Source organism: Fundulus heteroclitus, chromosome 21 (assembly GCF_011125445.2).
Source record: "Fundulus heteroclitus isolate FHET01 chromosome 21, MU-UCD_Fhet_4.1, whole genome shotgun sequence".
Classification (NCBI taxonomy): Eukaryota; Metazoa; Chordata; class Actinopteri; order Cyprinodontiformes; family Fundulidae; genus Fundulus; species Fundulus heteroclitus.
Window position 1 is genome coordinate 35,488,017 of NC_046381.1, and position 17,660 is coordinate 35,505,676.

A 17,660-nucleotide genomic window follows, 5' to 3' on the forward strand; every position below is an offset into this window, starting at 1 on the left:
GTCCTTGCAAATATAGGTAATATGCCTTTCTAATCAATAAAAAAGAATGAAAACAAGTACTTTTGTATGTCAAATAGAAGCCTCTTTTTGTGTTTAGTATATACACAAGCAACAGGGTCAGTGTGTTTTTGATCTTGGATTGGCCTAAAAAAAAAAAAGAATTCTTTTATCCTCTTCTGATCTCATGATAACTAAAGATATGTGTTTATTCTATACATTCTTCTGTGTTAATATGTGTTTTGTAGTGAAAATGTATGCAGGTAACACTGATGTGTACAGATGGACCAGGGCCCTTTAGGGTGCGGAATTAAAATATTTTTTCTTTCTCTTTGTCTGTAAATTTGCTTTGATTATTGTAAAAAAATTAAACAGACAACGGAACTTGATTACAAATTTTATTTAACCATTTTCTGGCTACAAAAAAAATAATTTATTCAAATCTGGCTTTTAAGACAAAACAATATTATTTTTATTGCTTTCTGATGAGAATCACTAGAAGACGCATAAACCGTTCCAACCGGATATAATTTCATCAACATTTACTAGAAACGTGCCTCGAGCTAAAAAAAATATCCTGAAAGAAAACTGATGGCTTTAATAGTCATTTTCGTTATGAATATTTACATTTTCCAACAAGAACTCGAACGCGCCACCTCGACACAGCGTGGCGCCCGTTTGCTTGCGGGAGTTGTAGTCCAAATTACCTCCGGTCGCTCTCATCATGCGCAACAAAAAACTACAACAACCAGATTGGAAAACGCGGAAGAGCGCCACAAAAACAGTAGCCCGTAGCAACACGCGACGGTAGAAGCAGGATGTCTCACGCTGGGAAAAAGAGAAAACTTGATAAAACCCGACAGGACATGCTTTATTTCGATAGCTATTCCGATGTGACGATACACGAAGAGATGATCGCAGACCACGTCCGGACCAACACTTACCGGACGGCCATATTTCGGAACAGCGAGTCGATTAAGGGCAAAGTGGTGCTGGATGTCGGGGCAGGAACCGGCGTTTTGAGCATCTTCTGCGCTCAGGCCGGCGCTAGGAAAGTCTACGCGGTGGAGGCTTGCTCCATAGCCGAGCAGGCAGCGGAGATAGTGAAGCGGAACAACGTGGACGACGTGGTGGAGGTCATCAGAGGCACGGTGGAGACGGTGGAGCTGCCCGAGAAGGTGGAGGTGATCGTGAGCGAGTGGATGGGCTACGCTCTGCTGCACGAGTCCATGCTCAACTCGGTGCTGCACGCGCGCGACAGGTGGCTGAAGGCCGGCGGACTCATCCTGCCGAGCAGAGCCGAGCTCTACATCACTCCCATCAGCGAGCCGGTGGCGGAGGAGCGCCTGTACTTCTGGTACACCGTCAAGGACCAGTACGGCGTCGACATGTCCTGCATGTCCGACTTCGCCCGGAGGTGCATCAAGAACTCGGACGTCACGGTGAGCACCGTGGCCGTGGAGGACGTGCTCTCCCACCCGGCCCGCTTCGCCGAGCTCGACCTGCGCTCGGTGACGGCGGAGGAGGTGCGCGGCGTGAAGGGCCGCTTCAGGTGCGAGTCGTTCGGCTCGGCTGCGGTGAACGCGTTCTGTGTTTACTTCACGGTCACCTTCCCCTGTCCGGACACAGCGCACTCGCTCGCGCTGTGCACGTCCCCGTTCAAGCCGGAGACCCACTGGAAGCAGGCGGTGCTGTACCTGGACTCCCCCGTGGAGGTGGTGCAGGACACGGAGATTAGCGGGGAGGTTAGCATGTTTCCCTCAGAGGACAGCTCCAGACACATCTGCATCCACGTGGACTACACTATAGGAGAGCAGAAAAGACAATCCAAGACGTTTTCTATCCCGGACTGGACCTCTGACCCTCAGCCATAGAGGGGTTGAACGATTTCCCTCCTACAGTTCATTCATGTTAACACTTTTGGTGCCCAAAATACTCCTGATTCTAGGTTACATTTACCAGCTCTACTCACTGGTTCCATACGGAAGTGGATTTATGACTGCAACTTTAGCTGGTGAAACCTTAACATTCACTGTTGCATTTAGTTATAGTAAAGATCACCTTCTACCTTCTGATCTACCCTCATTTCATATGGCTGAAGTACTAAATATATATTTTTAATTATTCTGCTTTTGCTACAATTTTATTTAAGCAGTGACACTGTCAATGTTGACATATTCATGTTCATTTTAACCTAATAAAGATCTAATGGTGCTGGAAGAAGCAAACTTGTCATCTTATTTTATACATTTCTGTAAATTTCACCTTTGAAAATGTTTTTTTTTTTTTTTAGGGACCTTCATGATCGTGCATATTTCTGCTCTATATATATCATGGTCTGTCCCTCAGTTATTAAAACCTACAAAGTCTGCAGTGGGATGTTTCGTACCGAACATTTGTAAGTTCTTAGGAGGTAATTTGGGTTGATCTGGGTGAGAGATGGGGAGGCCAATCTGTTATTTGGTACCCACACATTGTCATTTCATTCCTTCTACGTACATGTCTAAGCTAGGTAGGCCTATTATGGTTTGTGTATGAGTAGAAAATAGAAGTGTGAATTGGTGAAGGGGTTGACCGAACTGGACACTGACGTGTAGTGAAGAACTGTTTTTGTTCTCACTCTGCTTCTCATCATACCTCAGGTAAGCTCCAGGTATAATTGTTTTTGATGTAAGACTGCAAAGATGAAACACGCTTTAAGAATAATGACTTTGGAAGCAGGGCCTTCTGTGGTCATTTGGGAGGCAAAAAGATACGTAATGTGTTCAAACAAAATAGGAGTTTTCACAATTTGTGAAGGAATATTTAACATTAGTTTAAATCAAAAGGCACAGAGGATACATTTAGGGGTTTTAACTAAACTAGCAATATTTAATATACCATCAGAAATAGCTATTTGGTATACTGAGAAGCAGAAGTCCCTGGAATACATTATTTTATAAATGAAATGAGGAAAGTTTTCATTTCATTTGTTTCAAATATTTGTTTGATCAATGACTAATGTTTTATTATAGTGAAATCGGATGATTTTGTTGATTCTGAAGGAATTTCTTTCAAGTGAAAGCATACGTTCATTTTCGACAGAATTAATCGAATAGTACAAGCAATTCCTTTTTTTTATTTTTAGTGTGGTCATTTAATATATATGCTTTATGTTTTTTAAACCAAGCTCTTTCCTTAGCATGGAAAAGACTGAGTTGACCTTATCCTCAAAGTTTTATATTTTTTGAGATCTAAAAACATTTAAAAATATTTTTCAAAAACCGCTAACATCTTAAATATATATATATAATGGATTTGCTTCATCTCACGAGGTGTCAGACTTCTCTCTGTGAGTAATAACCGTACCAGGTTCATTCTGCTACCGATGAGTTAAAAATGTAAAGGTCATTGCGAAAAATCAATGGCGACATAACTGCAAAGTTTCTGACAAGCTTATTTCCATCTCGTTTTGTCTGTTGTGGTGTGTCTCCACCATCCTACGCGTAGAGAGGTCGTACAGCCCAAGGTCAGTGAGACTGGACGGAGAGCGGCCCTGTACAGCTGTTGTCAAAGTCTGGCCACAGATTCTTAACCGCATTTAGGTCTGGACTTTCACTGGGCCTTTCTAACAAACACATGTTTGATCTAAACAAATTAATAGTAGCCTTGGCTATGTTTAGGGTTAGTGTCAAACTATAACGCCTCTGCCCCAGTCTCTTGCCTTTTGCAGACTCTTAACAATTTTGAGACCACTTTTCCTGTTCAGAACATCCCCACTACTAAATTCAGTACTGACTCTGTGGGATCTGGGGGAGGGGCTAAGCTTAACTGGCTGAACAAAAAGTAATTCTTTAGAATTTGCTGAGACGTATTCATGAACAAACCGAGCTCAAGCATTAAGTAAAAATTTAAACTTGCTGCATCAAATTCTAACAGTTAAACAATGAGGATTATAATATAAAGTTTTGCACAGTTAATTAGCAAATTCCTGTAAATCTTAATTTTAATAATGAAATACAATAACATACAATACAATACAATATAACAGTGAAAATGTTATATATGGGTCTCCTTGAATCAGATCACTTCCCTCCACCAGTTTTCCAGGTTATTTACATTTTTGTGTGGCAAACTTGGAGCATTCTTTCTTGTGGCTGTCTCTCATCCTGTCACAGTTTTGACTGTGATTGTATATTAGTTGTCCTGTTCACTGCTTCTCCCACCTGAGCTGTGGATCTCTGCAACCCCCCCAATGTTGCTGTGAGCCTATTGGTGACTTCAATTATTAGTGATCTTCTGGTCTGACTTGTAAGGTTACCTAATTGGTCATGTCGTAAACTTGACTTAGTTAGGGTGACATCTGAGGGCAATTGCCGGCACTGGATTTTATTTAGGTGTTTCAGTGTAAAAGGGGGCTGAACACAAACCACTTTTCAGATTTGTAAATTCCTTTGAAAATCACCTGTCCTCCACATGTTGCTTGTCTGTCACATGAAATCCCAAACAATATTATCGGTTTCTATTACTGTAATTGGACCAGATCTGAAACAAGTTCTAGGAGTATGACATTTTTTCTCCAGGCACTCCCGTTAGTTTGATTTTAGAAAATGAACAACATTACTTCTGTGTAATCTTCAAGTTGAATATTACCTAAATTAGTTCAATGTTTGTCTTTTATGTTCCAAGGAAAGAAAAAATGCAGGACATTTTTGAAGTTCATAATTTGTATTTTGATAAGCAAATAAGTATTTTATTCTAATATAGTCGTGTTCTTATTCAAATAGGTAAAATGACAACTTTGTTCCAAAAACATTTTTTACCATATAACTAAAACTCCAACAATGTGTTAAGACTAGAAGTGAATCCTCTGGACAAAAATCTCAGTTTACCTACTGCTGGGAAAAAAGTGATCATAACTGTAATGTTGGATCAAACAGTGTTCAGCTATTTCTGTAGGTGCATTATTATTTTGTTCTTATGGAATATTGTGTTACTCGCAGGTCGAAGGAAGGACAACACGTTGTAACAGTAGCAGACAGTATGAACGCTGACTTAAAGCCAGGTTGCACTTTTTAAATAGCCTGTATTGCCTCTAAAAACTCCTGAAAACATAAAAAAAAATAAACAGTACCGTGGCTAAGGTCGTAAACAGATGTGCTGGAAACTGTTGACCCTTGTTTTCAATTTTCTAATCATCAGGTTATGAGCTGACAGCCATTATCAACGGAAATACAGTTTCTTTGTTTCGCTGTTATCAGGTCTATTGTGAATGTATTCAGGGATGTTTTCCTTCCCTTCTCAAGGAAGGAAAATGTCTGTTTTATTGGGAAGAAGTCGTTCATATTCAAATATTAAACAATGATTAATTTTTCCCCCCGTTTTTTTTTTCTTGTCCTGACATCTGAATCCATATTTAAGAAGGTTGGAATTCACATTTCCTAGGATGTTGATTGAAATGTTAGATGTCAATGTTTCTCTAAAATTTAATCCAACCCAACTTTCAGTTTGTTAAAATAACATTAGAAGGATGTTTCTAATTACACTATTGGGCAAGTTATCAAAAAAGTAAAGAGTTATATTTACTGATAACTTCTCTCAAACATTAAGAGTTAGTAACTCATTTACTACACTGTTAAAGGAACTAGTTACTAGGTAAAGTAACTATGCAGCTACTTTTTAAAATGACAATGACTCTGGATGATTTTTCTGTTATTGGAACTTTAAATACTACAAAGTTCAATTGTCAAATACTAAAAAACTGAATTCTTAGTAAATTAAATGGACTAAATATCTGAAATATTGTACACTAATCTGTACCATTATAGTGTGTGCGTGGTGCGACAAGTAAAGAGTCAAGACACCCACCAGTTTCAATATGTTTATTTAGCACTGAGTATTATCATTCTCAATGTTTATAATACAAGAATAATTAAACAAACTAGATGTTTCAGAACTTGGAAATTGATGGACATTAGCAGGCTACAGTTGTCTATAAATAAAAAAGTATGCTTTACAAGCTAAAATTATGTGCGGGGGGAGGGGGGGTAGAATGTACTTCAAGTACTTTTATAATTAAGACAGTAAACAATAGTAGAACAGCTCTGAAGTTAAGTGCAAAACTAAGGTACCCAGTTGTAAATGTAAGTTAAAGCAAACATTACAAAAAAGTATAAGCTGTGGCCTACATTAATTAAAAATCCATACGACACTGTTGATGACCGTCTTCTGGACATCTGTCCAGTCAGCAGTCTTTCCCGTGATTGTGTCGCCTACTGACCCAGACTGAGAGAGTGTTTAAAGCAGTAATCGCAAACTCCAGTCTTCAAGGTCCAGTCTCCTGCAATTTTTAAAAGCATCTATTCTTCAGCACGCCTGCCTGCAATATGAGCTCATTATCAGAGCAGACATGTACCTGTATATGCAGACCAAAATATTTGATTCAACCCAGGTGAAATATTTTTTGTTTCAAAGTAATGATATACATTTCAGTCCAATCCTAGTCATAAAACACATCAAATGTAGCCATGTTCAGTTTACTATGCAAATTGGGGGGGAGGAAATAATTTTTTTCACCGGTTTACGGTGTGAAACAGTAATTTCTCCTCCTGAACCTGCATGTAGCCATTGTAGACATTGGACTGTTGATTTCATCAAGCTGTTAACTTTGCAAAAATCCTTTGTATTGTGCCTCATACTGTGAAAACACACACACACACACACACACTCATCGGTGTTTAATGTGCATTATGAGGACTGTGCCCTGTCTTCCACATACTTCCATTCATCTTTGAGCCTTTCAATGGTCTAACCCTAACCTTTACCAGTTTATACACAACCCTAACCCAAACCTAGTTGACACCTTAGTGCTAAACCTAACTCCTAGCCCAGAATAAAAGTGAGGACCAACAAAAGGTCCTCACTTTACATCAAAGTCCTAATTTTACCGGTAAAATGAACAAAACATGGTCTAGCTCAGCTGCTAGTACAGGAACACACACACGCTGTTCGGAAGCAGAGACTGTACTTCCTGTGGCAACTCAAGAGGAACAACCTTCCACAGGAGCTACTGATCATCTCCCATTTTACTTTTAGAAACTCAAGAGGCCATCAGTAAACCTGCAGTTTGGGGATAAAGTGGTATTTTGGGAACACTTGAAACAATCACATCTCTGATATGGAGCGTCATTACTTAGGGCTTTATTTGTAAGAAGTGGCATTTTAAATTGTATTCTAGATTTAACAGGGAGCCAGCTAAGAGAAGCTAAAAAAGGAGAAATATCTCCTTTTAACACACTTCAGAACTCTCACTGTAGCGTTTTGGATAAGCTGGAGGCTTTACCTGAATTTTTTATGACGTCCCAATAGTAAAGAATTACAATAGTCCTGCCTTGAGGTAACAAATGCATGAACAATTTTTTCTGCACCACTCTTGAATAGGATATTTCTAATTTTGACAATATTGCACAGGCAAGAGATAAAGGGCATATATACATGTTTACCTTGGGTTTTTAATGACAAATCTTAGTCAAAGACCACACCAAGGTTAAGACATTTCTTTTAAAGAGGCTCTGGTCCAAATACAACTTCTCTCTTATTTAAATTTAAAATTAAAAGTCAGCCATATTTTTCGTCTTCAAGACAAGCCTGTGACCTACCTAACTGCTTATTTAGGATTTAGAGATAAATAAAACAGAATTTCATCAGCGTAATGATGGATATTCATCCATCCCATGCTATCTGACAATTTTATTTATATATATATATATATATATATATATATATATATATATATATATATATATATATATATATATATATATATATATATACATCCATCCATCTATTTTCTGACCCACTTAATCCCTCATGTTTGTCGCGGGGGTTGCTTGTGCCTATCTCCAGCATTCATTGGGCGAGAGGCGGGGATATATATATAATCTGTATGTGTATATATAGTAAAGGGAACTGGACCAAGCACCCTGTGGTACTCAACAAGTAACCCTGGAGTGTGAAACAGATTTACCATTTACATGAACAAACTGGAATTTGTCGAAGCAATAAAATTTCAAAACAGCCTAGTATTGTTTCCTTCATTCCTACAGCATGTTCAAGTCTTAACAGAAGATCAACTGTATGCAATGCAGCACTGAGATTTAAAACTGTCACTTTGTCCTCACAGTAAAATATGAGAGAGATAATTTGTGAAAAAAATAAAATAAAAAGCTCCTCTGTGGTCCTACTGCCATTTGCAGAGACAAACCACTTAGTCAGCAGGAATGTCTGGCTCTGACTAGTTGTTAGTTGTGTCAATTACTCTTGAGTATACTGCTTACACCCGTCCCCGGCATAGTGCAGAAATGGTGGAGAAACAACCTGCTTTAATTGGAGGAGGCATAGAAAAGAACAGATACCACAAGGCAGATGCCAGATCGTATGCTTACCTGGCGTAATAATTGGGCCAATCTCCTTGCGTTACTCTTACTATCGGGTTCTAATTCAAATTCATCCATCTTTTTCTAGGACACCAGTCCATGCATTTCTCAAGTCCTCACACTCCAGTGCTGTGCTTCCTTGCTCCGTTGACTTTTGGAGAAGACTTCTCAAGATCTCCTCTGTTGATCTGCTCACTCTTCCTCTGGTTGTCCTTCTGGTACCAGCCATTCCCACTGCGCTGCAACATACCTCAACTCGCCTGCCTGTCCACCTTCCAATGCCATCCAGTTCACTGCATGCCTAGCCCAAAAGGAGGATAACAAAGTCACAATGATCAAACCATGGTCCTCCACCACCTGCCAAACTCTGCTTCAGTGGCTCTGCTCACCTACTCCTGGATTCCAACGTCCATGAATAACAGTAAGGATCCTCATCTACCAGACAATCCGTTATACATCGTTTCATTGCCAAAACAATAGCGCTTACCCTTCCTCCTCAGTGTCCAACCAGAAGTACACTGGGAGCCCAGAAGATCCATTCCCTTGTTCATTATATTCAATAAATTTGTAAAAACTGTCATACTGTGTCCATAATTGTGCTTGAACTAGAGTCAGACCTGAACCAAACATGACAATGATGGGCTCTGAAACATGACTGAAGCTCTTCAGCCATGCCATTACTGTTTAAGTGCTCACATAAATGAATATACATTAAAAAAAGAAAGCAAGATTGGTTATAGGATCTGAAATTTCTTTCACTGAGATATTCTCTGTGGTTTTTCTGTCTTTCTCCCTCTACTCTTGTATGGATGATGAGAGGATGGAAACTGAAGGCAGATTTCTGTAGTGCAACACAGTTCCTGTTGAATATACAGCATGTCCTTTTATTGCTCAAATTTAAGTGAAGATTTAACTACATAGTCATCCCACCTCTCAGCCTCTCTGGGGAAATACTCAAGGGTGTTGGAAAAGAGGCTCTGACTGATTGCTGAACCACGGCGTCGGTCCTGGCTGTGGAAAAATGGACCGAATTGTTACTTTACAGAGTTTATGAGGGACTGAGGGGAGTATGAATGTTTAGTTGGCATGTGCTGTGTGGACTTTTAGAAAATATATGAATACTTGTTTTGTTTTATTGTTTTTTGTTTCTTGGAGTTGCATACTGGCATGAGAACGCCTTTAGATTCTCTCAAATGAGCTGGAGGATGTAAAACTGTCTGTGTTCCCCTCCTGGATCTGCGGCACTCAGTAGAGAATGGATAAATGGACTGAAATCCGGGCTATTCTAGTTCAGCGTTATCTGAATTCAGAACAGAGGTTTAAAAAACAGTTTCCTCTGAAATTAGAAAGACATGTAAATCATTTTATATCATTTGTTGTGCAAGACTGACTCTTTCACTTTCCACTCAAATAAAGTTATGTAGCCACAATCGGCCTATTGTATACCTGCACCGGCTCCGTATAGTCACAGAGAACAGCATCTGCAGGCAGGACAAAGGAAGATGTCCAGAGAATGGAAATGTCAAATGCAGCACAGGCAGCCACCGTCAAATGGACAATCCCACTCTCGCATGCATGGCCACTCTCCTCTGGTAGATTCTAAACTAATTGTGATCCATTCCTGCCTGAAATAATTTGGAAACCATTAGAAAAAGGTGTTGGTACTTGAAATGGGATTATTTGTGTTGTATCACCCAGCAATTTAAGGGCCAATCAATAGACTATGTGCTTAATCTAACTGATTTCAACACTCATTGTTCACTGGACAGCTGGGGAACTAGAGAACTTAAACGGAAGGAGGTGCAACAAAGAATGCTCTCTTTGGGCTTCTTGGGTTTACAATCTTTCTGTTTTAGAATATGAATGAAAAGCAATCTGGATCAGTTACAAATGATCTTCATATCTTTTTATTTGTATATAAAATGTAGACATTTTTTATTAGCTATGTGAATGATTCATTGTTAAAAAGTTAGGATTTGGCACCCATACTGAGGATTTTTCTTCTTTTTTTTCTGCCTGAAATTATTGGTGTTTACAGCAGATTTGGTATCATACCACCAATGCTGAAGGCCTAATTTTAGTTACAAAAATTAAACTGAAAGGCATGGAGAGCTTATTATAATTAATTCTGACTTTTGATTTGTTCTAAATGTATGGATTATTTTTAATTGAAGGAGCAATAAGCAACAATTCATTATTTTAGATGTAAAAAACTGTATTTATGATGATAATTCTTTCAGTTCAAAGGGAAGGGTTCCTCTCCACTCTCGCCAAGCGCTTGCTCAGGATGAAGGAGTACTGCAAAGCCAATGCCTCGCACCAAGCATATGGATACCTTTTGGCAACTTAGCATTACATATTCAAATTATTTTACTATAATTTCCACTGAAGAAAATGTATTTAAATAGATCTGAATATATTTGATTGAAGTCTACTGGAATTAACTGAATTGATCAGAATTTTATTTGAACATGATTCTTTATAACTCGCTATGAATCCGATTCCTTTATCCTGTGAAATGTATAAAGAGGATATTTTGCTTATGAACTACCTTTACGACATAAATGGACTCTATTCTTGGATCTGACTTGTGACGTCCAAGTTATTTGCTGGTTTACAGTTGCTTCGAGGAGTTTTAGGTTAGGTTTTGGTTTCACTGCAAATTCAACAGCATTGATTTTAAGAAAACATATCGAACAACATATCAAAGCAATTTTTAAGAAGCCAAAAGACATTTACTATATAGGGCTTTTCTCATCCTTCCTGAGTCCACAATTTTTAAAAGCAATTGCTTTTTAGGAAACGCAAACATTTTTGGGAAATTCTTCTGAATTTCAAAAGATGCTATTGGAAGCTATAGAAGGCATTACTGGAAGCTTGTATTGATCCCTTGAACATTTTTCAGAGTAGAATATCAATACAGCGAAGCCCAACATTTTTCTTGTTCCTCTTGCAAACTTACATTTTAAATTGTTTTCTTTCAACCAAAATGTCTGTTTCTGATGGGAAATGAGACAGACATCTCTCAAAATACAAAGAAAAAGTGTAAAAGGAGACCTGGGCATATTTCTAATCGGATTCAAGTCAGGAGTTTGGCTTCACCGACTAAAACAACCCAATAATATTACCTCCAGTCAGAAGAAACATGTTGGTAAAAATGTAAACAATATTTTAAACCTAAATCTATTTGGGGTATGAATAATTTTGGGCTCGTTATATCTTTACAGGGTGTTCCAAATCTTTAAGAAATGTTCTGTATTTAGCTATTCCTATTGCTTCTAGCTCTTTTAGAAATCAATTGCCGCTGATAGCTGACGGGACTCTGGTTGCGAACACAATCTAATCGTGGCCTCTCATTCATCCTCGCAAGCTAATAACGCCACAAATTAGGCGATAGGATTCAGTTCCCACCGTCAGTTACAGTAACCGATATTTCTGTCAGCATATCCTGTGAGGACAAATTAGCAATATATTATTGACAAAAGCTAATCTAGGGGAGCAGCAGACCACACCATTTGTCATCATGATCGTTAGCATCAGGAACTGACCCCTGCGGCCACTCCTCAACCCCAAAATAACAGCACACAAGTGTGCTGTTTGTCCCTGTGTATTTGTTCCTCGAGAATAATAGAAGCGTACACTTATTTAAATGAGAAACAGCCACAGTATTTATCCTGGCCCTGAGCTGAGAAGCTCAGCCGAGGAAGCCGCTGCCTATCAGACGTGCATCCAGCTGAAAGCACTGAGGCGTGACTCCATGGACGGACACACACACACACACACACACAGCACAACAAGGACGGATCTGGATGGCGCCTGTTAAGAAAGTAAATCCCAAATCGCTCGACGTGGCACGTAAATCTGAACGGGATGGCCCCGATTCACAATCAGCCCGAGGCAGAAGGGTCTGAGCCTGTGAGCGAAAGTACAAATCCACCAAACTGTGTGGCCACGTCCTCCCCCCCACTAATCCATTTTCAATCATGCACTTTTTGGATTATACCTCCATGTAATTCTTCTCAGGTATTGTTTTATAACTTAATATTATATTTCAATTTAGGTGAGGTGGGTTATGGGTTTAGGACACGGCACAGGATTGGATGAGCAGCAAAGGTCTGTAAGCAGCAGATTGAAGCTGCGCATCAGTGGCAGGCTGAAAAGAACCTGATAAACCTTTGACTTAAAGTCCAAAGAGAGCAGGTGCAGAAGGGTGACGGGAATGACCTGATTCAGCCTTTCTGCGTTGAACTGCGAAGTCGAACTATGACTGACTCACAAAACCCTCTTCTACAGAAAATGTCACCTTTGACTGAAGGTTGAAATCTTAAACAGTCAAATTTGTTGTTTTGCCTACTCTATAAAATACTACAGTTCAACATGCATTTACTGTAGTCCAAATGTGGCATGCATTCAAAATGATCTCTGCTACTTAATTTAATAGATTTAGTTAAACTGAGATTAGCGGATAAGCATAAGACAATGGATAGTTGGATGGAATATAACAGATCTAAAGTCAAAGTATTGTACTGACACAAAAAGAAATATGGAATATATCATAGGATTCAATAAACTCTCATAGGGAGAACAAGAGACTGTTGGCTTTTGCAGCTGAAAAAAAGTGTGTGTTCGGATGAAGGAGATGTTTGTTGACTAAGCTTTTTAAATGTTAAACATCACACACTCAATATTTACTAGCGCTTTTGGCTATTGTTTATTTAGATTTAGTCATTAAAATCTGCCTGGTTTTGTCCAGGGAATGATATTTACTTGATGAGGTTCAAATATGAAAATGTGTCTGATTAGGTTCAGTTAACTGGCTTGGGTCAGGCATTGAAATCTGCTTGGTTGGGTTCAGGCAATACGTTTATCTGGTTGAGTTCAGACATTAAATTCTACTCTAGGTTCTCTGTGGACTCTACTGGGCCCCTTATGGAGGTTAGCTGCTTCTCTAACAGCAAGCCCTGGATAAACCCTGAGATAAATAATTGCTGATGGAGAAGAAGAGGGCTTTCAGGTCAGGAAATAAAAAAGAGTTGAGAGATGTACAGAAAAGACTGAGAAGGAAGATCAGAGAAGGAAAAAAACATCCACAGGAAGGAAATGGAGGTCCAGCTGCAGGACAACAGCATCAGTGATGTCTGAAAAAGCCTTAAAACAATCTCAAGTCACAAAACGAACGCTCAGGCCATAGGTGAATAAACCGAATTAGCAATTTCTGAGGTTTGACCTGCCAGGACACCCCCACCCCCTTCAACTGAGTCTAATATGCTGCAAGCACCCTCATCCTTGACAAGATCATCCTGTTCTTCTAACCAAAACTGCAACTCTCTTGGTCCTCAGCTATTATCTTCAGCAGTGAAAATCCTCCTGTGTGGTTACAGTGCCTAGGACCAAATACCCCAAAGACATCAGCAAGTACAAGCCGGAAGCACTAACATCACCCCTGATGAATACTAGTAAGAGGTTGACCTTCAACCATCTTCGCCACCTGTCAAGGTCTTGGCTGGATCCACTTCAGTTAGCCTACTAGCCTGGCATCGAGGTGGATGATGCTGTCATGTAAAAAAAAAAAATGGGGGGGGGGGGGAGTGGGGGATGGTGGCCTAGTGGTTAGAGCAGTGCGCTTGCGCTCTGAGAAGGTTGCAAGTACCCGGTTTGATCCCCACAGCCTGCACTCTGGCTTCCTGAGCAAGACCCTTGACCTCCCCGATTGCTCCCCAGGCAACACACAGTGGCAGCACCCGGCTCCCCAAGGGGATGGATTAAGATGCAGAAGTGAATTTCTCCATTGTAAGATCATTAATGTTCAATTATTACTATTACTTGCTGCACTGAGTTCTGACCCCACCTGGAGAAACCTGGGAGCATCGTGAGGATCACGTTCTTTGATTTCTCCAGTGCTTTCAACACCATCCAACCACGACTTCTGAAGGAGAAGCTGGAGCGGTCAGAAGTGAACCACCACCTCTCCCAGTGGATACCAGATTACCTCACTGGTCAGCCACAGTATGTGAGGCCACAGGGCTGTGTCTCTGATAGGTTGATTTACAGTAAAGTAGCACTGCAGGGAACTGTGCTGGCACCGTTTCTGTTCACCCTCTACACTGCAGACTTCTCCATCAGCTCACTAGGTTGCCACCTTTCAGAGGTTCTCTCATGACTCTGCCATAGTAGGTCTCATTACAGATAAGGAAGAGTCAGAGTACAGACGGTGGATCCAGAGCTTTGTAGACTTGTGGTCGTTCCTCCCAGCTATTGTTAGACTTTATAATCTCTGCAGCTCACAACAAAATCAAACATGCCAATGGTTGCACCAGTTCAGACCTGATCATGAATCATTACCACTGTCTCTCAGACGCTAAGGTACACTTGCACACACCTTAGCCACTTCCAGATGCCGCTGTACTATCTTCCATATTGCATGCTATCTCAAACTCTGCAAATAGACTGGAGTATTTTCACTGTCTAACTTGAATATTTCATCTTTTTTACCTGAGTATGCCATACTATCTATAATTTGCAATATTTATTTTTACTTTTAATTTTGGAATTTCTGCTTTTGAAGTAACTTTAGCTTGTTTTTTGTCACTAAAATAAATTGTGTGTAATTGTCTGTCTTTGCCACTGTCACACTCAAATTTCCCCATTTTGGGACAATAAAGGAATTTCATATCTTAAGCAATACAGTCTACTTTAGATTTAGGAGAAATAAAACATGACTCTGTAACTAGCTTTACCTGGTTTGTTCTTGAGGGATAACCTGACATATTTAGCCGAGATGAAGGGTTTAGATGTCCTACAGCTCCAATGTATCTGATTTACATCAGTAAATTGCCTCCTCAGCCTATCATCAAATTCTGCTAATACTGTCTCACAGCATTTTATGGCACTGTCAGCAGAAGTAGCTTTTAGAGCTAGATAAGTCTCTGGGCTAACTGCTGTTTGGTTAGGTTTACAACTTTTAAAACCACATGGCTAAGTTTATGTATTAATGAAATCCTGACTTGGGCACTGATTTACTTTATGGATTTTGTTGAACACTAAACACATCCAATCTCCACTGGCGTGGTTTAACAGGACATTGGCACCAAGATATAATGTACTTAAACCTAAATTATTATCTTCAGCCAACCCTTACCAAAAAAAAAAAAAAGAAAGATTTCAAAGATTCACACATAAATCCCTGTCGTGTTTGTGCCGTTGATAGCATAGTTGCCTTGCAGCGTGGGCTCGAGTCCAGGCTGGGGGGGTCTTTCTGCATGGAGTCTGTAGAGGGAGTTTCTCCCTGTGCATGCGTAGGTTCTCTCCAGGTAATCCGGCTTCCTGCCGCAGTCCAAAAACCTGATTTTAATTGGTTAATTGGTCTCCTGTGTGTCTCTGTGTTGAATCTGTGATGGACTCGCGACCTGTACCTGTTGTACCCCACCTTTCACCCCCAATAACCGCTAATATAGGCAACCCCAACCCTGCATGGATAAGTGGCTAGAGGTAATGGATGAATGGGTATTTCCTAATGCTTAAGCAGGACGAAAGCACAGACTTGTGCTTGGGAGTTACATGATAAAAGTGAGGATTTAACACAGTAACAAACCATGATGAAGAACAATGGAAAAATTAGGCAGCGCAACGGAGCAACAGGGAGCCTGAAATCAATGGAAGATGCCAGCAAAGAACTAAGAAAGCTAGCAAGCGTTTATACTGAGGAGAGGTGAGGTGAATGACATGGGCTACAGGTGTGGCTAATCAGGTATAGGGGTGAGGAACTGATAATGAAGACAGAGGAAGAGAGGAGTGTAATGAACAGGAACTGAACAGAGAAGAACATGAAAATAAATCTAAGAGAAATGATATAAAATGTTTAAGGAACTCAAGACCAAAATTAACCAAACATAAAAATGTACAAACTAAAATTGCAGCAACTAGAGAATTAATAATTCTTAAAAGAAAAAAAAAAAACGGAAACATAAAGAAAACTCAAAAACAATTGTGGCAATCCCTGGTTTGATGGACCAAGAGTGACCAACTCCAACAAACGTATGACAGGCAGGACCACCGGTCTCCAATGCCTGGATTTAGACACCATTGGCCTCAATGAGAGGGACTTTTCTTTTTGAGACTCAAACTCTTTGGAGTCATCTTTTAACAAGAACGAGAAATCACTTTTCTGTCTTAGAATCCAGCTGTTCAATGTTTCGCTCTCTTTCACCAGTCTTGCTATCTGTCTACACATTATAGCTCCTTTGACGGATTCTCCAGAGGATAATAATTTGAGCTCTATTGCAATACCATTCCTTTGTTAAGCACAACAATGCCGCAGCATTTTCTCACAGAAATTCACAATGTAAATCAGTACCTAATACATTTAATTTTCTAAAATCTAAGTAGATTTAATACCGTACTTGCAATTGCAGGAGCCCTCGGCCAGCACCCACAGGCTCAGTAGTCTCGTGTGCATCGCGAGAGTCGGTCTTGCTTTACGGCGAGAACTGCTACACGCCCCCAGTGAAAGGCATGCTCGTTGCTAGATTTGTGCAGTTATTATGGTGGAACCAGCGAGAAAACAGCGAAAGCCCATGTCTGAGCAGGCAAGAAAGAGGAAAAGGGCTCTGGACAGAGAGAGGAGTCGTACACGGGTGAACATCGGGCAAGCTTTTTCAGAATGGCGAGAACTAAAAGAAAAAGAAGGCTGCAAGGCTGACGCGGACCTCGCATTTCTGCTGATGCGATTTTAAGTAACATTGTAGGGTTTCCCTCACGCTACCGCCTGGCCAACATTCCAAAAAAAAAAAAAAAAAATAAAAATAAACTAACTCCATATGCGCGCAAAGCTTGTCTCCCCCACTCTGCCGGTTGCAAAGCTTGTCTCCCCCCCTCTCTGCCGGTGGCCCCCCGCTCCGCTCATCCTGCAAGTAAATTCCTAGGAGAAACACTGCATTGGAATGGTCTCTCTCTCTCTCTGTGCATGTTCATACTTTCACAATGTTAGTAGACATGGTGATTCGTTGCGTTCGCCTGTCTGCTAAGCTTAAAACAACCGCGCCTGGCTTGACGGAGAAACCAGTAGAACAGCTGAGCATATTTACGACAGTGCACTTTTACTTTCGCCCTCTGGGGGGAGCCTCGCTGGAAAATCAACGCCGGTTGCATAGTATACCTTTAAGGTCTAAACCCAAACCAGTACATTGTAATGCTTAAACCTAAGCTATTACGTTTTAATTGCTAAACTTACCATTATGATTTTAAAAGCAC

The 17,660-nt window shown here is 40.2% G+C and overlaps 1 protein-coding gene across 1 annotated transcript; it reads left to right on the forward strand.

Moving 5' to 3' along the window:
• The first annotated feature begins 685 nt into the window (after positions 1-685).
• prmt6 (protein arginine methyltransferase 6) lies at positions 686-2,221 on the forward strand. The gene has a single exon (XM_012875658.3). It carries the CDS (start codon positions 816-818, stop codon positions 1,869-1,871), a length of 1,056 nt encoding a protein of 351 aa, XP_012731112.2. The 5' UTR covers positions 686-815; the 3' UTR covers positions 1,872-2,221.
• The last annotated feature ends 15,439 nt before the right edge of the window (positions 2,222-17,660 follow it).